The sequence below is a fragment of the Microtus pennsylvanicus genome, chromosome 11 (assembly GCF_037038515.1).
Source record: "Microtus pennsylvanicus isolate mMicPen1 chromosome 11, mMicPen1.hap1, whole genome shotgun sequence".
Classification (NCBI taxonomy): Eukaryota; Metazoa; Chordata; class Mammalia; order Rodentia; family Cricetidae; genus Microtus; species Microtus pennsylvanicus.
Genome location: NC_134589.1, coordinates 51,784,114 through 51,802,490, shown reverse-complemented (window position 1 = coordinate 51,802,490; position 18,377 = coordinate 51,784,114). Strand labels below are relative to the sequence as shown.

Genomic DNA, 18,377 nt, shown 5'->3' with positions numbered 1-18,377 from the left:
CTTCCCCTCCCATCTCCCTCCCTCCCTTCTCCCTAGCCCCCTCCCCCATTGCCCCCTCCCCCAATTCTCCATCCCCTTCCCTCCTGGTCTCGGAGGACCCCGTCCTAGCCCGACCTGTTTCGGCCTGCAGCCCACGCGAAGCCGTCGGTGCCACTTCCCGCTCATGTGGGCCCCTGCGGGCTGCCCACGCCAGTCCCCCAGCTCCCGGTTCCGCTGGGCTTTCCCTTCGCTGGGGGTGGCTTTCTGAGTCACCCACTCCGTGCCCATCTCTGCAGCCTCTCCTGCCGCTCGGGGCCCCCGTTCCCCCTCCCGGCGGCGGGGGGCTGCCCCCGGGGGGCTGGCGGAGCTGGGCCGCGGGGGCCCCGGGGCCGGAGGTGCCGGGGTCATCGGGATGATGCGGACGCAGTGTCTGCTGGGGCTGCGCACGTTCGTGGCCTTCGCCGCCAAGCTCTGGAGCTTCTTTATTTACCTTTTGCGGAGGCAGATCCGCACGGTGAGTTAGTGTGGCTGCTGGCAGTGGTGGGGACCTCTGTCCTCGGTGCTCATGGAATTTTGGATAATGTTGGGCCCCTGTTTTGGGCCTAGGAATGGAGCCTTGGCCAGAGCTTTACCCACTGGAGAAGTAGAGCACCTTTAAGAAGGATTTGGACCCTTAGAAAAGAACCAAGATCTGTGGTGGTTTTGGTTTCTTTTTTCATCTGCCCAGATGGGATAGCACTTGGCAGCTCTTGGGGGCTAGAACCGTGCTCTCCTTAAGAAAGGTGAAGTTGTTGCTAAAGAAAGCAAGAGGCAGGGAACACCTGTTTGCTGGTAGCCAGAACTGTTGCTGTGGGCTCTGGAAAGACCCTGCTGTGAAAGGGCCGGGCTCCTTTGTCAGTGGTGAGTGTGTGTAGGGGCATTTGTAGCAGGGGATGGGAACTTGGGGCAAACTTGGTTGTGAAGGAACTCCTCCAAAGAGTCTTTGACCACCTATAGCTTGTTTGTTGAGACTCTGGGCCTTGGAAAAGAGGTTTTTATAATGAGCATCTTTCTTTGTAAGAGGCAGCACTTTCAAGTTGAGTGTCTCGTTAGAAGACCTGGCTGTTAGCTGTAGAGCTTGCGTCTGAAGGTGGGCATGTTTCTCCGGGAGACTCTTAGCAGTTAGGAAGAGAAACCTGGAGTGTAGAGGCTGTTGGGATGAACCCAAGCGTCTCTGGGTTCTCACCCTCAAACTTTTCTCCAAGGAAAATTTATTTCAGATAACATCACTTGGTGAATGTGCCCCTAGGTTTTTGTCACCCCTGGGGCACATCTCCTAAGGTCAGGTTCGGGGAGAATGAGTGGACTGTTTGTGACCCTTGCCAGCCGAGGTCAAGAGAACCCCCAGACAGACTTTGGTACTGGCAGTAGACATGACTGCTTTGGGAGCGTGCCTTGCACTTGTATTCATTCCCTAGCAGTCTGTTGTAGTTCTTCTGTGTTCCGGTTTGGGGTGAAGATTATTATTCTGGGTGGTGGTCGTGGTTGTAAGCACACCTAGTCTCCTAAGAGAGTGGTAGGATCCATGAAAGATTGGGGGTGTGCAAGGTGACTCCTACTTCTGCTCATCCTTTCTTTCTGACCTTGTCCTGAGGATCCTCCCTCTTCTACCAGCTCATTTTATTCTTCTGAGTGTTGGGAATAGGGCTCTAGTCCATGTATTGGAAGACCAGTTACTTCCTAAATTGCTCTCCTCTGGACATCACTGACCCAACAGCCCTTTGTCCTCCCTTCCCTTCTAGTCTGGTTTCTTCCCCACACCCTTTCTGGCAGCTACTTGGAGCATTCCCTACATGCCCAGCATGTGCAACCCGAGATAGCAGGGCAGGACACCCGAGCTGTTTCAGCCCTCATCACAGACTCAGGGAGAAAAGAAGGGCAGATGCCTTGGGACTAAAGAAGAGAAGGCCTTTTGGTTTTCAAGTAGGGAATGTGTGGCTTAGGGCCTAGGAACGAACTGGAGAACATTTGTATGTTAGGAAAGAGCAGAGGACGGAATTGCCAGGCTTGCGCAGAAGCTCTGGGGATTAGGAAATAGTTTCTAGAGAAGCCTTGGATAGCAGAGTTGGAAGGCACAAGGGATGATGTCCTTGTCCCTGTTCACCTTTCTCTCACAGTCCTTGCTTCACTTTTGCCTTCTTTCTATTCTGTCATGTTGGCAAGTGGAACTTTACAGTGTCTCTCGATTGCCCTGGGTACCAGGGTAAAGAGACTCTCGGATATTCACTACAACTTGTGACTTGGCTAGTGGAAACAGAAGTGGACAGGTGGCTGGTTAAAATAGTCGTGGTGGCCCCTAGCCAGAGGAACTTAGCTGACCTGACAACCCCTGGATTCCCTCATCTACTGTTCCCATCAGGGATCCAAAGGCTTCCTTTCCGGAGTCCAGTTCTCTGCTCATTAAGAGCCTGAGGTTCTTGGTTCCCATGAGAGATGACAGGAATGGCCATGAAGAACCCTTGAGGTGAAGGTGGGGACCTGTGTGTTTCTTTGTTCAGTGTAGCAGAATACCATGGTCAGAGGACACATTCTGCTATTAACTCGTTATCCTTGCTACAGTTTTTAAGGCCCTGAAAAAAATAGGCATGACTGAGAGGAAATTCATGTTCTCGTGGAGTTTTCTTTTTAATTAAGTTTAGCTGTGCAGTCCTAGGCATGAAGGTATTTAGTCTTTGCTGCCTATCTGAACATCCATTAAACAAGGATAATTGTAGTGTTACTTGAGTTTTATTTTGTTTTTATGGTGCTGGGCATTGAACCTCGAGTCTCTTGTATGTTAGACAGACAAGTGTTCTACCATTGAACTTTACCTCTGTCCCTATTAGGATTATATATTAGGTCGTGAATCTTACATACAGTGCCCAGCATATGATAAATGCTCAGTATTTGCTATTATTGTTGTCTGGAAAGATTTCCTTATGAGGGGTTCTAATCTTCTTTCTTTTGCTATCCTTAGGTAATTCAGTATCAAACTGTTCGATATGATATCCTTCCCTTATCTCCTTTATCCCGGAATCGACTAGGTGAGTATGTTGGATGGGAAGGCTACCCAAAGGTGAAGTCGACTCCAGCTTTGGGCTGAGGTCGTTGGTGTTATGCCTTCCCGTTGTGGTTTAGCCCAGGTGAAGAAGAAGATCCTCGTGCTGGATCTGGATGAAACACTTATTCACTCTCACCATGACGGGGTCCTGCGGCCCACAGTGAGGCCTGGAACACCTCCCGATTTCATCCTCAAGGTGTGTGAGGCTATGAAATACTTATGGCTCTTACTGTGTCCAGACATAAACTCTTTCCCAGTCTTAAGGGTTAGGGCTTGGCAAGACTTGGCACCAGTATCAGCCAGGAGGAGGAAAGCAGCAGGTGGTAGGCATGGGGCAAGGTCAGTGTGGTGGTGCTTAGGACGTCCCTCATCTTTTCCCTGTTCCTCTGCAGGTGGTAATAGACAAACATCCTGTCCGGTTTTTTGTACATAAGAGACCACATGTGGATTTCTTCTTAGAAGTGGTAAGTGTGTGAGCTAATGGGGGCACCCTGATGAAAGTATGATTGTGGAGTTCAGGGCTTTAGGGGATTTGGAGAAGAGGGTGAGAAGTTGGTGTATTTGTCAGGGTTCTCTAGAGGAACAAAACCAATAGAAGACAAAGATAGAGATACATATTATTTAGCTTACATAAAATAGTAATGAGTTGCTCATATCCGAGGGCTAAGAACCTGGTAGATAGCTGCTCAGTTCTTGAGGTACCCTAGCAGTTGGAGCAGTCCCAGAGATTGTCTAATACTGGAGAGGCTGACAATTTGGTATTTTCTCAGTCCATGAGGCAGATATCTCAACAGTTCCAATCTGGTGCTAAAAACTTGGAAGGTTTCTGCAGAGCTGCTAGTCCTTAGTTGAAGATAGATGCTTGGAAATGTGGTGTAACATCAGTGAGGGAAGCAGCTGCAGCAGCAGGGTAAGCCAGCATGGTGGCAAGAGGGAAGGTCAGAGAAAGAGGCAAATTATCTTCCTTCTATCATGCTTTCTTACCTGAGCTGCTACCAGAAGTTTCTACTAAATCTCAGGGTGGGTCTTCCCACATTACTTAAAGCAATCAGGACAGTTCTTCAACTGAGCGGTCTATTTGGTGGTTCTAATTTGTGGCAAGTTGGCATTAAAACCAAACATCAGTCTATCCCTTGTCACTTGACAAAATAACACGCCCCTTTAAAAACCATAGTCTTGGGTGGGAGAGATGAGTAGTGGTGGATAGCACTTGTTGCTCTTTCAGAGGACCTGGTGTGTACAAGGACCCACATCAGGTGACTCACAATTACTTACAACTCCAGCTCCAGTTAATCTGATGCCTGTGACATCCATGGGCACCTACACTCAAATGTAAATACCCACACCCACAGAGACATAATTTGAAAAAACAAAACAAAACAAAAATTCCACAAAAGCCATAAGCTTATGCAGGGACCCATCCCTATATTCAAATAAATCAATCTTAAAAACTGTAACTTTAGCTGGGCGGTGGTGGCGCAGCACACACCTTTAATTCCAGCACTCGGGAAGCAGAGGCAGGTGGATGTCTGTGAGTTGAGGCTAGCCTGGCCTACAAAGTGAGTTCCAGAACAGCCAGCGCTAAATGATAAAACCCTGTCTTGAAAAACCAAAACAACAACAGCAGTAACAGAAACAAAAAAAAATCTCCCAAAACTGTAACTTATTCCCCTAAGTCTCATATTCATTTCTTAATATAAAATATAACTTTAAAGCCCCACAGTCTTTAAAAAACCTAACACTTAAAAGTTCAAAGTCTCAGCTGAGCAATGATATCCCATGCCTGTAATCCTAACATTTAGGAGGCAGAGGCAGGTAGATCTTTGTGAGGCTAGCCTGGTCTACAAAGCAATTTCTAGGATAGCCAGAGTTATTACACAGAGAATCCCTGTTTCAGAAATAGAGGGGGAAAAAAATTCTCTGAGGGCCATATTGTCACCTATGAATATAGACAGCCATAATTTGATACAAATTAGTCTTCCATCCATTTGGCTCTCTTAAAAAAATTCTCTTTAAAATATTCAGAGTCTCTTAACTGTGTTAACTGTGACTTCCTGTAAAATCACAAAACAAGTTACTTTCTTTTTTATCCCTGAGGCAGGGTTTCTGTAGCAGTCCTAGAACTTGCTCTGTAGACCAGGCTGGCCTCCAACTCACAGAGATCTGCCTGCCTCTGACTATAACCTCCATTCTCATTCCCAACCCCCGGATTAAAGGCATGTGCCACCATTGCCTGGAACAGGTTATTTTTTTTCTTTTTTTTAAACCAATTTATGATGCTTTGATTTATTCATTTCATAGAGCCATAGCACACATTTTGTAATAAAGTCTCTCATCCAGGTTACTTTCTTATTACAAGAGGGAAGAACCAGGGCAGTTACAATCAAATCCTAGCGACACCAACATCTAATGGTGTAAATTGAATCTTTCAGCTTGGTGTCTGACATTTGGTACTCACTTATGGTCTCCAGGGCTCCAAAGAACTTGGGTGCTTCACTGCTCCAGTTCTGCCATTGGTAGCATACAGCCCACTCTGCTCCACATCTGCCACTGTCTCCGTGGTCATCCCATGGTCCTGGCAAAAACAACATGCTAGGCTCTCTGCTGCAACTGGGGTTGCACTTTGACCAATTGCCTCCCAGTGTCTTTTCAGGAATTCTGACTCTGTCCCATGGTACCAAGCCTAAGCTTCACCTCATGACCTCTTAGTCCTGGGGTTTCCACTGTAACTGAGGCTGAATCTTCATCTGTAGCCTTTCCTGGCCTTTCATAGTGCCAAGCCTCAACTTTTCTCCATGATCCCTTTAATTCTGGAGCCTTCATGCTCCTAAAACCAGTAGTTTGATGTAAGACTTTGAAATACATACCAAGATGCAGCCCTAATTAGGCCATAATTTCTAGACCATAACTTCTGTGTGCCAATCCTGAGGAAATATTTCCGCCACCACCCGGCCCATAGGTTCTTTTTAGACGAGTTGTTTTATTTTTATTTTAGGTATATATGAGAGTGCCTGCATGTGTGTCTGTACCACATGTATGCCTGGTACCCATGGAGGCCTAGTGTTGGAGCACCTAGAACTGGAGTTACAGGCAGCTAGCTGTGAGCTGCCTGATGTGGGTGCTGTATCTACAGATTGTGATCCTTAATCCAAGGTATTACATAAACAGCCCTGGTAGTCCTGGTTTCACTCTGAAACATTCCAGACCGGGCTTCCCTCCTTTGCATAGTTCTCAGCGTCATCTGAACTCCCCACAACAGCCCGTGAAGCAATAAGCTTCAGAAGTTTCAGATGCTTCCCGAGTTGTCCTCAGATCAGCATGGTCAGGTCTGTTACAGCAGGATCCCATTTTCTGCTTCAGATTTGTAATAGGAACCTCAAGAGGAACAGAACTGATAGGATAGATATGTATTATAAGAATGTATTAATTTAGTTTACATTAAAATAGTAACGAATTATCTTATACCTGCAAAACTAAGAACCTAGGAGATGCTGTGTCTTTGTGATTGAAGAAGAGGACAACTTGGTAGTTGCACAGTCTAGTGAGGGCAGTGCTACCTCTGACAGGTTGTCCTGTGTTGGGTAAGAAGACACCGAACAAGCTGCAGAAAGCCAGCCAGCCAGTAAGCAGCATTCCTCTGTGGTCTCTGCTTTAGTTCCTACCTCTAAGGTTCCTGCCTTGACTTCCCTCAGTGATGGAGTGTGATCTGGGAGTTATTAGATGACATAAATTCTTTCTTCTCCAAGTTGACTTTGGTCAGTATTTAATTATATCAATGAAGTCGCCAACTAGGACAGAGGGTAAAGGCAGTTTTGTAAAGGAGAATCTGTAGGGAAGTAAGGGAATGGCTTTGAGTAGCTGGGGTATATTTATTGCAGTTTTATAATTCTATTCTTTCATAGGCACCCTGCAGTTTTGTGTTTATATCTTCAACTCTGGAGGGTGTTGGTTGCCTCAGACACTGAGTTTGGAAGATTAGTGGAGGGTTCAAAATTATTTTGTATTTTCATAGACATTTGATTTACTTGAAGGCCGGAAGGTCTAGGCTGGCAAAGAATCATTATGTCTAAATGAATGATTACTTTATATGACATCTGTATTCCTCTCCAATCTACTTCAGGTAAGCCAGTGGTATGAGCTTGTGGTGTTTACAGCAAGCATGGAAATTTACGGTTCTGCTGTGGCAGATAAACTGGACAATAGCAGAAGCATTCTTAAGAGGAGATACTATAGACAGGTAAGGAGCCAGAAGCAGGTTTGAGAGGCAGGTTACCTGGGTCCTGGGTAGGAGGTGGGAGTGGGGATGGGTGTGTGTATGCTACATCATCCTCTGCTTTTCAGCACTGCACTTTGGAGTTGGGCAGCTACATCAAAGACCTCTCTGTGGTCCACAGTGACCTCTCCAGCATTGTGATCCTGGATAACTCCCCCGGGGCTTATAGGAGCCACCCAGGTAACGGGGACAGGTGGTGGCTCTAGCAGGACCAGGAAATGGTTCTGAGGACTATTTTAGTTTTTATTTTATTATTATTGTCATTACTATTATTATTTTGGTTTTTTGAGACAGGGTTTTTCAGCACTGGCTGTCCTGGAACTCACTCTGTAGACCAGGCTGGCCTCGAATTCACTGAGATCCAGCCTCTGCTTCTCAAGTGCTGGGATTAAAGGCATGTGCCACTACTGCCTGGCTTATTTTATTAGTTTTTATTTCTGAGACAAGGTCTCCTTAAATAACAGGCTGGTATGACCTGACTCTTTAGTTTAGTAGATCTGGAAATGGAACCCAGGGCCTCACATTAAATTCCTAGGCAAACACTATACTATTTAGCTATATCCCTAACTCCTCCTTGAGGGGTTGGATATAAGGAGCTAGGAGGCAGAAGACCTGGGTCCTAGTCCCAGAGTTTGAATTCCTTGCTGCACTACAGATCTGAATCTAAGTTGTTTCTCTAATTCAGGTGAGGTACCAATGCTCATATGTCTGTTTTATAAATGGAACTTCCCTATCAAATTCAAGTGAGGCACAGTGGCAGGTAGACCAGAATTCTAGCCTCCACTGTTGTGAAGCCTATTAATCATTCAGTTTGACATTTGAGGAGAAAGAAGGGTTTACTTAGGCAGCTATGACTTGGTGGGTGAGGTGTATGGGTTTTTAAGTAATAATATTAAGGAAAAACTCACAGGTTCTTGAATTCTTCATCTCAACTGTAATTTTTCCTACCATAGACAATGCCATCCCTATCAAATCCTGGTTCAGTGACCCCAGTGACACAGCCCTTCTCAACCTTCTTCCAATGCTGGATGCCCTCAGGTAAGGGAAGTGATTTTCTTTTCTTTTTAAAATTTTTTTTTTTTTTTTAAAGAAATTCTTTCTATGCTGGCCTGGCAGTTGGCTTCCTGGCTTAGCCTTCCAAGGGCTGGCTGGGTTACAGGTGCACCACCATATCCAGCAACACTGGGTTCCCAAGGAAAAGAGGTGGGGGGGATCTTAATTATTAAAAAAAAGAAGAAGAGTTCTTCAGAACTTAAGTGATTGGGCCAGGTCCTTTTAACGCCAGAGCACATTGTTTTTAGCCATTTGACTTCTCTCAAACTGAGCCCGTCTCACTGTTTGAAAGTGGTACTCAGTTCCATCCTAACTCCAGTGAGGTCCGTAGTGAGTGTATCAGCTGTAAGGTACTCCACCAATGCACGTTACTGTCATTCCAGGTTCACTGCTGACGTCCGATCTGTGCTGAGCCGAAACCTTCACCAACACAGGCTATGGTGACAGCTGCTCCCCCTCCACCTGAGTTGGGGTGGGGGGGAAGGGAGGGCGAACTCTTGGGATGCCGTCTGTTGCCCTGTCCAATGTGAGGACTGCCTGGGCAGGGTCTGCCCCTCCCATCCCTCTCTGCCCGCGGATATGGAGTCTGGATGGACACATGGGCTAGACTATGAAGCAGCCTCACTCGTGTTCACGCTCCACGGAAATGCCGGGCAGGGCAGGTGAAAGCCCTGGAGAGCTGAAACTGTCTGGTGGGGAAGCAGGACTGGTCTGAGTGACAGACATGGTGATCCCAGAGGCTCAAAAGAAGCCAAGTCAACTTTGTTGTGATTTGATTTTTTAAAAACTCTTGTACAAAACCGATCTACTTCTTCACTCCTGCTCCAGGGGCCGGGCTGTGGGTGGGAGTCTGGGTTTTCCTCAGACTTGTCCTTCCCTTCCTTTTCCTCAGTTTTTCTTCCCCCGACTCCCCTGATACCTGTAATCAAATTTCTCTTTTCTTCTTCCTCTTTTAAACCATGCATTATAACTTTGAAACCAAAGCTGCCATAGGTCCTTCTCTGACGTTTTTGGAAACGGAGGGAACTTGTTCACATCGGTCCTGTCCCTGAAGCAGAGGGGGAAGATCTTGTTTGGGATGTGGGGAAGTGGGATTCAGTACAGGGATAAAGAAGTTTATGTCAACGTAGTTTGGCAGGAAAGGCCCCCCAGGATAGGATGGGGGTCCCCTGCAGAACAATGGAAGAGCAACTTTAGAGTAGGACATAGAAGGCTGAAGATGAGAAGCCTGGATCCCTCAAAGGGCATACATAGCTGAAAAAGGCAGGGCTTGGTCTGGGAGGTTGACGTGGACAGGCAAGAGGGCGCTGCCTATGGGCTGTTGGCGCTCCTGCAGTAAGCTTGGTGCGGAACTCTGACACCTCCTATCCAGAGCCGGGCCTACTTTCTGGTACCCGCCACGTGATGCTCCGCCCTCTTCTTAGGTCACATGACATTTTACACACAGTGACAAAATGTGTTCCTCCGCATTTGCCGTAGTCCCTATCTTTTGGACTTCTCAGTTTTTATTGGTCCACTCAACCCCGATTCCTGGGTGTTCTGTACGTGTCTACAAACCCCATTTCTTTTTGCCCTTCTATTGTGGAGTCTGTATCCACGTCTTGGTACTACTTTGTTTTGGTGTCAACGACCGCCTTCAGCGTAGCAACCCGTTTTGTGAATACCTAGACTTGTAATTGTCTGCTTTCCCCTACGTAATTTACGAAAAGACTTGGAGACCCAAATTTCATGACTGCCACCTACTACCTCATTTCGTCCTCAGCTTTGAACTGCGGGGCTACCGGAGAAAGGGTTTTCAGTTGATTTGAAACGACAGTAACCTTCGCTGCGAAGTCATCTGCGTAACCCACAAATTGATTCCAAAGCAGTTACGCTGGAAGCGTGAGAGGGCCAGGCAGCCGGTGGCGCTACGCCAGCGGCGTTAGAAAGTTGAGCTAGTGGCGTATTTCAGCAGGCGGGGCCGCTCCGGATGGTCGGGGGCGGGGTTGGTGAATAGGGAAGTGGCGCAAATTCGTGGATCGCTCCGCTGAGTCTGTTCGTCGAAGCGGTCGCCACCTCCGCCGCCGCCCCCTGTCCCGGCCCCCCCCCCTGGGTTTCCTCAGCCCAGCTCGGTCCAGCCCGGTTCTCGGGAGAATGAAGTTCGTGTACAAAGAGGAGCATCCGTTCGAGAAGCGCCGCTCTGAGGGCGAGAAAATCCGAAAGAAATACCCAGACCGGGTCCCGGTAAGGACAGGATCCAGGATCAGGGCCGAGGCTTAGGGTGCTGACGCTGTCGCCACAAGATAGGCTTGAGTCTGGGGAAGCGGAGGTCAGGCTCCACCCTATTGTAGGGTTAGAAGTCTGAAACTGTTGTTTTTGGTACCAGAGACGAGAAGCTTGTAGAAGTAGAGCTGGGACTGAGATGTGGACAGGAAGAGAGAGAGAGACCTTGGCATTTGTCAGAATGGAGGCCTTGGGGAGCTTGACAACCATGGTCATCCTTTCAGCTACCTAGATTTAAGGTAGAGTTTGACCGAAACTAGTCATCCTGTTTCTCTGATGAAAATAGTTGTGATGTGCCGTTCTGTGATCAATACTCAATATTTAGGTAAGCCAGCGAGGCCAGGATCTCTGGACTCAATGCTGCGTGCATCACGTATGTTAGTATAAAGAGAAATGAGATTGTAGTACATCTCTGTATAGGGAATATCATAGCTTGCGTTCTTCATCGATATAGCTGTGTATTTTGTGTCTACTCATTCTTAACTTCCTTTCATCAGGTGATAGTGGAAAAAGCTCCCAAAGCTCGGATAGGAGATTTGGACAAAAAGAAATACCTGGTGCCTTCAGATCTTACAGGTGGGAACGAGCCCCCAGATGCAGGTTCCTTCTGTGGGTGGGAATACCCTCTCTGGAAGGAGGTTTCACCTGACAGCTGCTTTCTGGAAGTGCTGATGACCGCGGTGACTTTCTTGCATCTCCTGTTTTTGGCAGTGGGTCAATTCTACTTCTTGATCCGGAAGCGAATTCATCTCCGTGCTGAGGATGCCTTGTTTTTCTTTGTCAACAATGTTATTCCACCCACCAGTGCCACGATGGGTCAGCTATACCAGGTATAGTACCTTGGAATAGGAATGTTTGGAGAGGAGTCCTGGCAGCTTGAGTAGAAGAAAGTAAAGGTCAGCAGTTCTCTGTTCTAGCTGGCTTGTAACTTTAAAATGTCAGTGTAGTCCTGGGGAGCTGGGATTCGAACAGCAGGTAGAGTAGCTGTTCTGATTGGGACCCCTCTGACCCACGTCTCTTTCCCTCATCCAAGATGTCAGAACAGTTTGAGATCTTTGTTTTGAGAAAGGGTTTCTTTGTGTAACTCTGTCCTTCGCGGGAATTCGCTGTGTGAACCAGACTGGCCTTGAACTCAGAGTTCTGCCTGCCCCTGCCTCCGGATTGCTGGGATTAAAGGGACGTGCCACCACACCCGGTTGAGGTCCCACTCTGAATAACAGGTGTGCTGTGGTACACATTTTAAATCTTTGCAGTCCTCAGGAGGGAGGAGCCTGTCTCACTCCATGCACACAATTTTAACCCTTTCACTTAAGAGGCAGAGACTGGTGATCTCTGAAGCTATCTTCATCAGTCACAGAGACATATCGAGATCCTATCTGAAAACAAACAATATAAGACCACCGAAAGTGGGGTGCAATCAAGCACACCTTCAATCTCACACTCTGAAAGTAGAAGCAGGTAGAGCGCTGTAAGTTTGAGACCAGCGTGGTCTACATAGGTAGTTTGAGGCCAGCCAGAGCTACATAGTGAGACCTTATCTCACTACGGGATTAAATGAAAACTCCAGAGAACCCAAACAAATACACGCACACACATACACCCCAAAAATAAAATAAATGAAAACAAGCAAACAAACATTGGCGGTGAGGCATTAGCATCTTGACTTGGAAACCTCCTGGCTACATAGTGAATTTGAGGGCAGCCTTTCTGAAAGGAGCAACAGAAAATACGAGTGAATGGTTCTTCTTTTATTCCTTTTGTCCTAGGAACTACATTTAGTACCTTATAACTTCAAGTGTATTTTGAATCAGTTTAAGTTGCCTTGGATGCTTCTGTCATTCCTTTCCAGTTGTCATTCCTTTGCAGTTGCTGGAATTACCAGGCTGTGCTTAAAGGAATGATTGTTTGTTTTGATTTTGGTTTTGGTTTTTCAAGACAGGGTTTCTTAGTCTTAAGAGCCACTTTCACTTTGTAGACCAGGCTGGCCTTGAACTCACAGAGATCCACCTAGCCTCTCCTAGTGCTGGGATTAAGAGTTTAAGGGTGTGTACCACCACCATTTGGCTAAAAGAATGAGCCTTAAGGAATGTCTTGGGGTGGTAAATAGTTCAAGTAACTAAATCCAAGTTGCCATTACACCCTTTCTTGTTTCACTGTAGGAGCACCACGAGGAAGACTTCTTTCTATACATTGCCTACAGTGATGAAAGCGTCTACGGTCTGTGAAGCTGCTGTCCCTGAGGTGGGGGGTTCCATTCTACAAGAAGAGGTGGCGCTCCTTCCTTGACATCTACTTCCTCCTTCAGGCGAAAACACCATCTCCTTCTTCAGGACCTGCACTTAATGTTTGAGGCTGTTTCTCCTGTCCCTCTCAGCAGGAGGGGTAGTGGTGGACACAGTCTCTGTACATCTCCTTTCTTTCCCCTCGTTCGCCCTCATTCCCACTCTGCTTTAGACTTCTTGATTGTCAATCTCTGTCACATCCGTTGATTGTTTTGGTTTCTATTCCCTTTCTAACTGCCCAAGCAGGCTCCCTTCCTTTCAGTACCTTCTTTTTGGGGGGGTAGATGGAAGGGATTAACATTGTCGGGGGGAGGTAGGAGGCACATCAATAAAGAAGAAACCACCGAGCTGAACTGAATTTTGCCCTGTGTCATTCCACCTCCTGTTTGTTTCAAGTGTCAGGAACTTCAGTGGTGGGAAGGAGAAGAAATGGGTATAAGTCAGAGAAACAAACACTTTTTGATGTTGGTATTTCCCTCTGAAAAAAGCTGGGCTTTCTTTAATGAATGAAATAATGTGAGCATTATCGCATGAAACTTTGATTTATATGTGTGTATATTGGCTTGCAATGTAAACAAAGGGGTGGTGGTGTTCACTGTGGGTACTTATGGGAGAAAGTTTGGAAGGACCACTTTTAGGTTTGCATATCCAAATTTGTTACTACAGAGAAAGGATGTTTGGGAGGGGGTGAGAGGACTGTCTTTCACCGGCTGTCACTTGCAGAGTTTGTGCCTGTGTGTGGGATCCTGTAAAGTGAAATTTGAGAGGCAAATACTGGGAGAAGGGTGCCATTATCACTAGGAGAACTTCATCTCCCAGCATTCATGTCTACTTGGCCGGAAGTGGGGCGGTTCCCTGAGGGATAAAAAGAAGGTACAAAATGAGGCAGTATGGTGGCCGAGAGTTCTAATCCCTTCTTCGTCTACTTTCTTGGTCCCGCCCAGCCTACACTTCCCGGGAGTCAGTGCGCACTCTTCCGCTGTACGTCTCTGGCTCTGGATCGCCCCACCACTCCCCTGGTTGGGGGGAAAGCTGTCTATTGCGCCTGCGCCAATCCGTGGTTTACTGGGAACTGAAGTTCCAGAGGATCTTAAACTCCCCTTTCAGCTGCTCCTGCGCAGACTACAAATCCCTTGGTGCACCGCGCGGCGGAGCCGGAGGGGAGGGGGAAAAGGGAGGGAGGCGAGAGGAGGAGGAGGGAGCAGGCGGCCGGCGGTGCGGGGGGGAGGGGGCCCGGTCCGGGAGTGCGGGAGGCAGTGGTAGAGGGAGGTGGCGGTAGCGGACTGGAGTCTCAACCGCGCCAAGGCGAACACTTCGGTGGAGCGAGGCACTAGGAACACGGAGCACCCAAGGCAGCACCGGGAATCCCGGCTTAGAGGAGGGGGTCGCCGGACCGGGTGGAGGGGAGGGGGCGATGCTGGAAGCCATGGCGGAGCCCAGTCCCGAAGGTAAGCGCTCCGTAGGCACAGAGGGCAGGGAGAGGGTGAGAATTCATTTGGCAAAGTTGGAGGTCGAGCCCCGGCACCCAGCGGGGGAGTGCGGGAAAAGGTCGGGGGCCTGGCTCTTGAGGTGGGAGAGCGACGAGTTGAGGGAGCTTGGAGAAAGAGGAGTGGGAGACTGGGTCGAGATAGTTAGACATCAGGCACGGTGTGGATGGCGGTGGTGGGGTGTCCGGGGATAGGCGCTGGCAGCCTAGCTTCGGGGGCTGGAGGCTGAAGAGGCCTCGGACTGGCTGGCGCTCCGAAGCAGGGAGGCTGGGGGGAATCCGGTTGCCCGAGAGTAGTTGAGAGAGCTCGGCGAGGGTTGAGGGGCCCGGTAGTTGGCCGAGGTGGGGGAGTTTGTGACGGTGGCGCTTGAGCGCCTAGTAGTTGCCGCCAGAGATAGGCTGGTGATTGTTAGAGGGGTGGGCAGGTAGTTGTAGGGAGCGGAGAGGGTCTGGGTATTGTCTCCGGTAGAGCCCGGTACTCCGGGGTAGTTGTGGGGCCAGATAACTGGGAAGCGAGCCTAACCCGGTACTTGTAGGGGCTGCGGGGCGAGGTGTGGGGGGGTTAAGACCGGCAACTTGCGGGGGGGGTTGGTCTGCTAGGGCAGGAGCTTGCGAGTTGTGGAGCGTCTTAGGGGGCAGCGGCGGCTTGGGGGGCTGCTCTGGAGTGCCTGGATGGGGACCGGGGGCTAGAGTTTAGGGGCCCGGCCTAGGGACTCGCTGAGTACGGGGGCGGGAGGGGGGCGGCCGGAGAAGCTCGGAACTGGGCCCGGGGGCCCGGCGGGGAGCCCGAAGAGCTCGAGACGGGGAGGGGCCAAAGCCCCGGATGGGGGCGGAGGGACAGCGAAATTGTGGGGAGCGCGGCGGTGGGGGGGCAGGTGGGGCTGTGTCCGGGCTGCAGCTCTCTGCCTGTCCCGGACGCGAAGTAGTGTTGGGAGTGTGTGCCCGCGTGTGTTTTGGGTGGGGGTAAGGGGCGCGCCCGGCCTCGTGTTCGAGTAGAAGGGGCCGGAGGGCGGGGAGCAGTTCAGCGTGGTCATCCCGGCCCCTGGGGCGGCCGGCTGGCCGGCCGCCGTGCAGAGCCCAGGGCAGTGGAGCGCGGCCGGGTAGGGACTCCGGGCGGGCGCGTGTGAAGGACGGGGGCGGGCGGTGGCCTGGTCTCGCCCCGGGAGCGGTATGGCGGGGTGGGGCGCCAAGAGAGCCGAGTTGACTGGAGAGGCTGGGAGGGGGCGGGGCGCTGGGCCTCTGGTTGGGGGAAGGGGAGCGCTATAGCGAGGCCGGTGAGGGCGCCGCGCCCAGGCTCCGCCCCTTGGGGCGGAAGGGGGAGCAGGGGCGGGTCCAGCACAGCTGGGGGCTGGCTGGCTTGGTCGGGCGATCTAACAGTCAGTCGGTGGGATTAGGTTGAGACCGCCAATGTCTAGATGGAGGATTTTGGTCTCTTTCCTAGTGCCTTGACTCAGCTTTTATTGATTTCACAGATCCACCTCCGACTCTTAAGCCAGAGACTCAGGTGAGCTGTCCCGTACTTTTGGCTAGTGACTGCTTGACAATTTGGGGGCTGAGATTGTGGAAATGGCCCTATAACATTCGTGCCTGGCTTCCATTTGATCCATGTTTCCTGCCTTTTAGCCACCAGAGAAACGGCGGAGAACAATTGAGGATTTCAACAAATTCTGCAGTTTTGTCTTGGCTTACGCGGGTTACATCCCTCCTAGCAAAGAGGTAGGAAATGGAAAAGTGGCTGACTTGAGTCAGTGTGAACTACTTTATAGGAAGATCCTGCTGTAATAATATGTAAGACTGAGAAAATTGGAAGATTTTAGGGCTGGGGTGGAGGGGTGGAGGGGTGGAGTCGCGGCAATAACTGGCTTCGACAGCACTAAGAAAAGTTTGGAGCGTTGGTCAAGATTTTTTTCAGTGGTCTTTTTTGTGTTGTTAAATGGGAAGTTTCCGGTAAGTTGGAAGTAGTAAAGTATACGACGAGCAAATGAGCTACAGAACACAGTCTAAGGATTATGGCTCCAGCTCCAGGCAGGAGCCCTGGGGAGATACTGATGAAGACTGGGTGAAGGTTTGGGGTAGGGACATGTCTAGTTCCTGGTTTTTGTGCTGGCTATGTGGCAGGGCTGAGCTGTCACTAGACTCCTGCTGATCCTGGTCTCTTCCTCCTTTTAAGGAAAGCGATTGGCCAGCTTCTGGCTCTAGCTCTCCTTTGCGAGGTGAGAGTGCAGCGGACAGTGATGGCTGGGACTCAGCCCCCTCGGACCTTCGAACTATCCAGACTTTTGTTAAGAAAGCAAAGTCATCAAAGAGGAGGGCAGCTCAAGCAGGTCCTACCCAGCCAGGACCCCCAAGGTCCACTTTCTCTCGTCTGCAGGCCCCTGACAGCGCCACTTTGTTGGAGAAGATGAAGCTCAAGGACTCTCTGTTTGATCTGGATGGGCCCAAAGTGGCATCTCCACTGTCTCCCACATCCCTGACGCATACCTCCCGGTCCCCTGCTGCTCTCACCCCAGTGCCACTTTCCCAGGGGGATCTTTCTCAGCCTCGAAAGAAGGACCGAAAGAACAGAAAGTTGGGACCAGGGGGTGGGGCTGGCTTTGGGGTGCTTCGGAGGCCTCGACCGGCTCCTGGGGATGGGGAAAAACGATCTCGAATCAAGAAGAGCAAGAAGCGGAAGTTGAAAAAGGCAGATCGTGGGGATAGACTCCCACCTCCTGGCCCTCCTAGGGCACCTCCCAGTGATACAGACTCTGAAGAGGAGGAGGAAGAGGAGGAGGAGGAGGATGAAGAAGAGATGGCAGCAGTGGTGGGTGGTGAAGTCCCAGTCCCTGTGCTCCCAGCTCCCCCTGAAGCCCCCAGGCCCCCTGTTACAGTGCATCCTGAAGGTGCTCCCCCTACTGACAGTGAAGGCAAGGAGGTGGGCAGCACAGAAACAAGCCAAGATGGAGATGCCAGCTCCAGTGAAGGCGAGATGCGGGTCATGGATGAGGACATCATGGTGGAATCAGGTGAGAAGGTTTAGAACTGCCCAGGGTGGGGAGTCAGGATGATGGGCTTGGGGGACATGATGAGCCGAGCCTTAAAGCCAAACACTAAACAAACTTTCTTTTTCTAGGTGATGACTCGTGGGATCTGATCACATGTTACTGCAGAAAGCCCTTTGCTGGGCGGCCCATGATTGAGTGCAGCCTGTGTGGGACATGGATCCACCTCTCCTGCGCTAAGATTAAAAAGACCAACGTTCCTGACTTCTTTTATTGCCAGAAATGCAAGGAACTTCGGCCAGAGGCCCGGCGGTTAGGGGGTCTTCCTAAATCGGGGGAACCCTGACATCACTCTTTGAGGCTGGAACTTTGACATTACTTGGGAACTGAGCCTCAGAGTCTTCAGCCTCTTCAAGGCCGGAATTCCCAAGGGAGACTTGTTTGAGTGTCTTCTCTGTCCTTCCTGCTCCATGAACTTGAATTAGACCCATTACAGTTGGGTCAGGGGAGGCTGGGTTTATAGACAAAATCTGTCCGGTGAACCTGCCACCCTTTTCCACATTCAGGGCCGGGCTCAGACTGGGCTGTAACACAGGATAGTTGTCTATAAACTGTAGTGTAAATACAGCACTCCCTCAAGGCTTCCTCTCTCCCACTCCCGTTCACTTTCTTCCACACCGGTTGTATTTTTAATTTTGGACTCCCCATGTTTGAGCATGGTGGTTGTTCAAAGGCGGAGTACCATACCTGGTGGAGTGGGGGAGGAAAGCAAAAGGTGTCAATTATCACTAGCCTCGTTTTTAATAATATTGGCTGGCTGCTTGTACAGACAGCCAGCGTGTTGTAAATAAAGCAGAGTGGGCTCTTGTGTTTTGCAATCCTCGTTGTCCTGCTTGGGCAGGGGGGTCTTGGGGAAACCTGGCAGTTGTCTTACTGGAGTTGGGACTGAAACCCACCTTTAGGGTCCAGGGCTGTAATTGCA

The 18,377-nt window shown here is 49.8% G+C and overlaps 3 protein-coding genes across 5 annotated transcripts; all 3 read left to right on the top strand.

Annotated features, from left to right (window-relative positions):
• The first annotated feature begins 53 nt into the window (after positions 1-53).
• On the top strand, positions 54-9,367 carry Ctdnep1 (CTD nuclear envelope phosphatase 1). Its single transcript, XM_075991945.1, has 8 exons — positions 54-493; positions 2,975-3,041; positions 3,136-3,254; positions 3,451-3,522; positions 7,179-7,295; positions 7,400-7,511; positions 8,285-8,369; positions 8,768-9,367. Exons 1-8 carry the CDS (start codon positions 392-394, stop codon positions 8,826-8,828), a joined length of 735 nt encoding a protein of 244 aa, XP_075848060.1. The 5' UTR covers positions 54-391; the 3' UTR covers positions 8,829-9,367.
• Positions 9,368-10,390: 1,023 nt separating this feature from the next.
• On the top strand, positions 10,391-13,286 carry Gabarap (GABA type A receptor-associated protein). Its single transcript, XM_075991946.1, has 4 exons — positions 10,391-10,607; positions 11,144-11,222; positions 11,358-11,476; positions 12,806-13,286. Exons 1-4 carry the CDS (start codon positions 10,518-10,520, stop codon positions 12,869-12,871), a joined length of 354 nt encoding a protein of 117 aa, XP_075848061.1. The 5' UTR covers positions 10,391-10,517; the 3' UTR covers positions 12,872-13,286.
• An 864-nt stretch (positions 13,287-14,150) lies between these two features.
• Positions 14,151-18,273, top strand: Phf23 (PHD finger protein 23). Of its 3 annotated transcripts, none has more exons than XM_075991941.1 (5): positions 14,151-14,376; positions 15,887-15,918; positions 16,038-16,130; positions 16,786-17,419; positions 17,527-18,273. In XM_075991941.1, the coding sequence occupies exons 1-5, from the start codon at positions 14,343-14,345 to the stop codon at positions 17,739-17,741; spliced, it is 1,008 nt and encodes a 335-aa protein (XP_075848056.1). In that variant the 5' UTR covers positions 14,151-14,342; the 3' UTR covers positions 17,742-18,273. The 3 variants fall into 3 exon arrangements, with proteins under 3 accessions (XP_075848056.1, XP_075848055.1, XP_075848057.1); XM_075991940.1 differs by having other exon boundaries at positions 14,164-14,376; positions 16,585-17,419; XM_075991942.1 differs by lacking the exon at positions 14,151-14,376 and adding an exon at positions 15,228-15,514 and having other exon boundaries at positions 16,585-17,419.
• The last annotated feature ends 104 nt before the right edge of the window (positions 18,274-18,377 follow it).

What these genes read in the sequence shown, in the direction of transcription:
- Ctdnep1 (XM_075991945.1), top strand. Translation starts at nt 392, where the DNA reads ATGATGCGGACGCAGTGTCTGCTGGGGCTGCGCACGTTCGTGGCCTTC. An exon ending in TGCGGAGGCAGATCCGCACG is followed by an intron (nt 494 to 2,974) that starts GTGAGTTAGTGT and finishes TGCTATCCTTAG; the next exon opens with GTAATTCAGTATCAAACTGT. An exon ending in AGAGGAGATACTATAGACAG is followed by an intron (nt 7,296 to 7,399) that starts GTAAGGAGCCAG and finishes TCTGCTTTTCAG; the next exon opens with CACTGCACTTTGGAGTTGGG.
- Gabarap (XM_075991946.1), top strand. Translation starts at nt 10,518, where the DNA reads ATGAAGTTCGTGTACAAAGAGGAGCATCCGTTCGAGAAGCGCCGCTCT. An exon ending in AATACCCAGACCGGGTCCCG is followed by an intron (nt 10,608 to 11,143) that starts GTAAGGACAGGA and finishes TCCTTTCATCAG; the next exon opens with GTGATAGTGGAAAAAGCTCC. An exon ending in CGATGGGTCAGCTATACCAG is followed by an intron (nt 11,477 to 12,805) that starts GTATAGTACCTT and finishes GTTTCACTGTAG; the next exon opens with GAGCACCACGAGGAAGACTT.
- Phf23 (XM_075991940.1), top strand. Translation starts at nt 14,343, where the DNA reads ATGCTGGAAGCCATGGCGGAGCCCAGTCCCGAAG. An exon ending in CTCTTAAGCCAGAGACTCAG is followed by an intron (nt 15,919 to 16,037) that starts GTGAGCTGTCCC and finishes CCTGCCTTTTAG; the next exon opens with CCACCAGAGAAACGGCGGAG. An exon ending in ACATCCCTCCTAGCAAAGAG is followed by an intron (nt 16,131 to 16,584) that starts GTAGGAAATGGA and finishes CCTCCTTTTAAG; the next exon opens with GAAAGCGATTGGCCAGCTTC.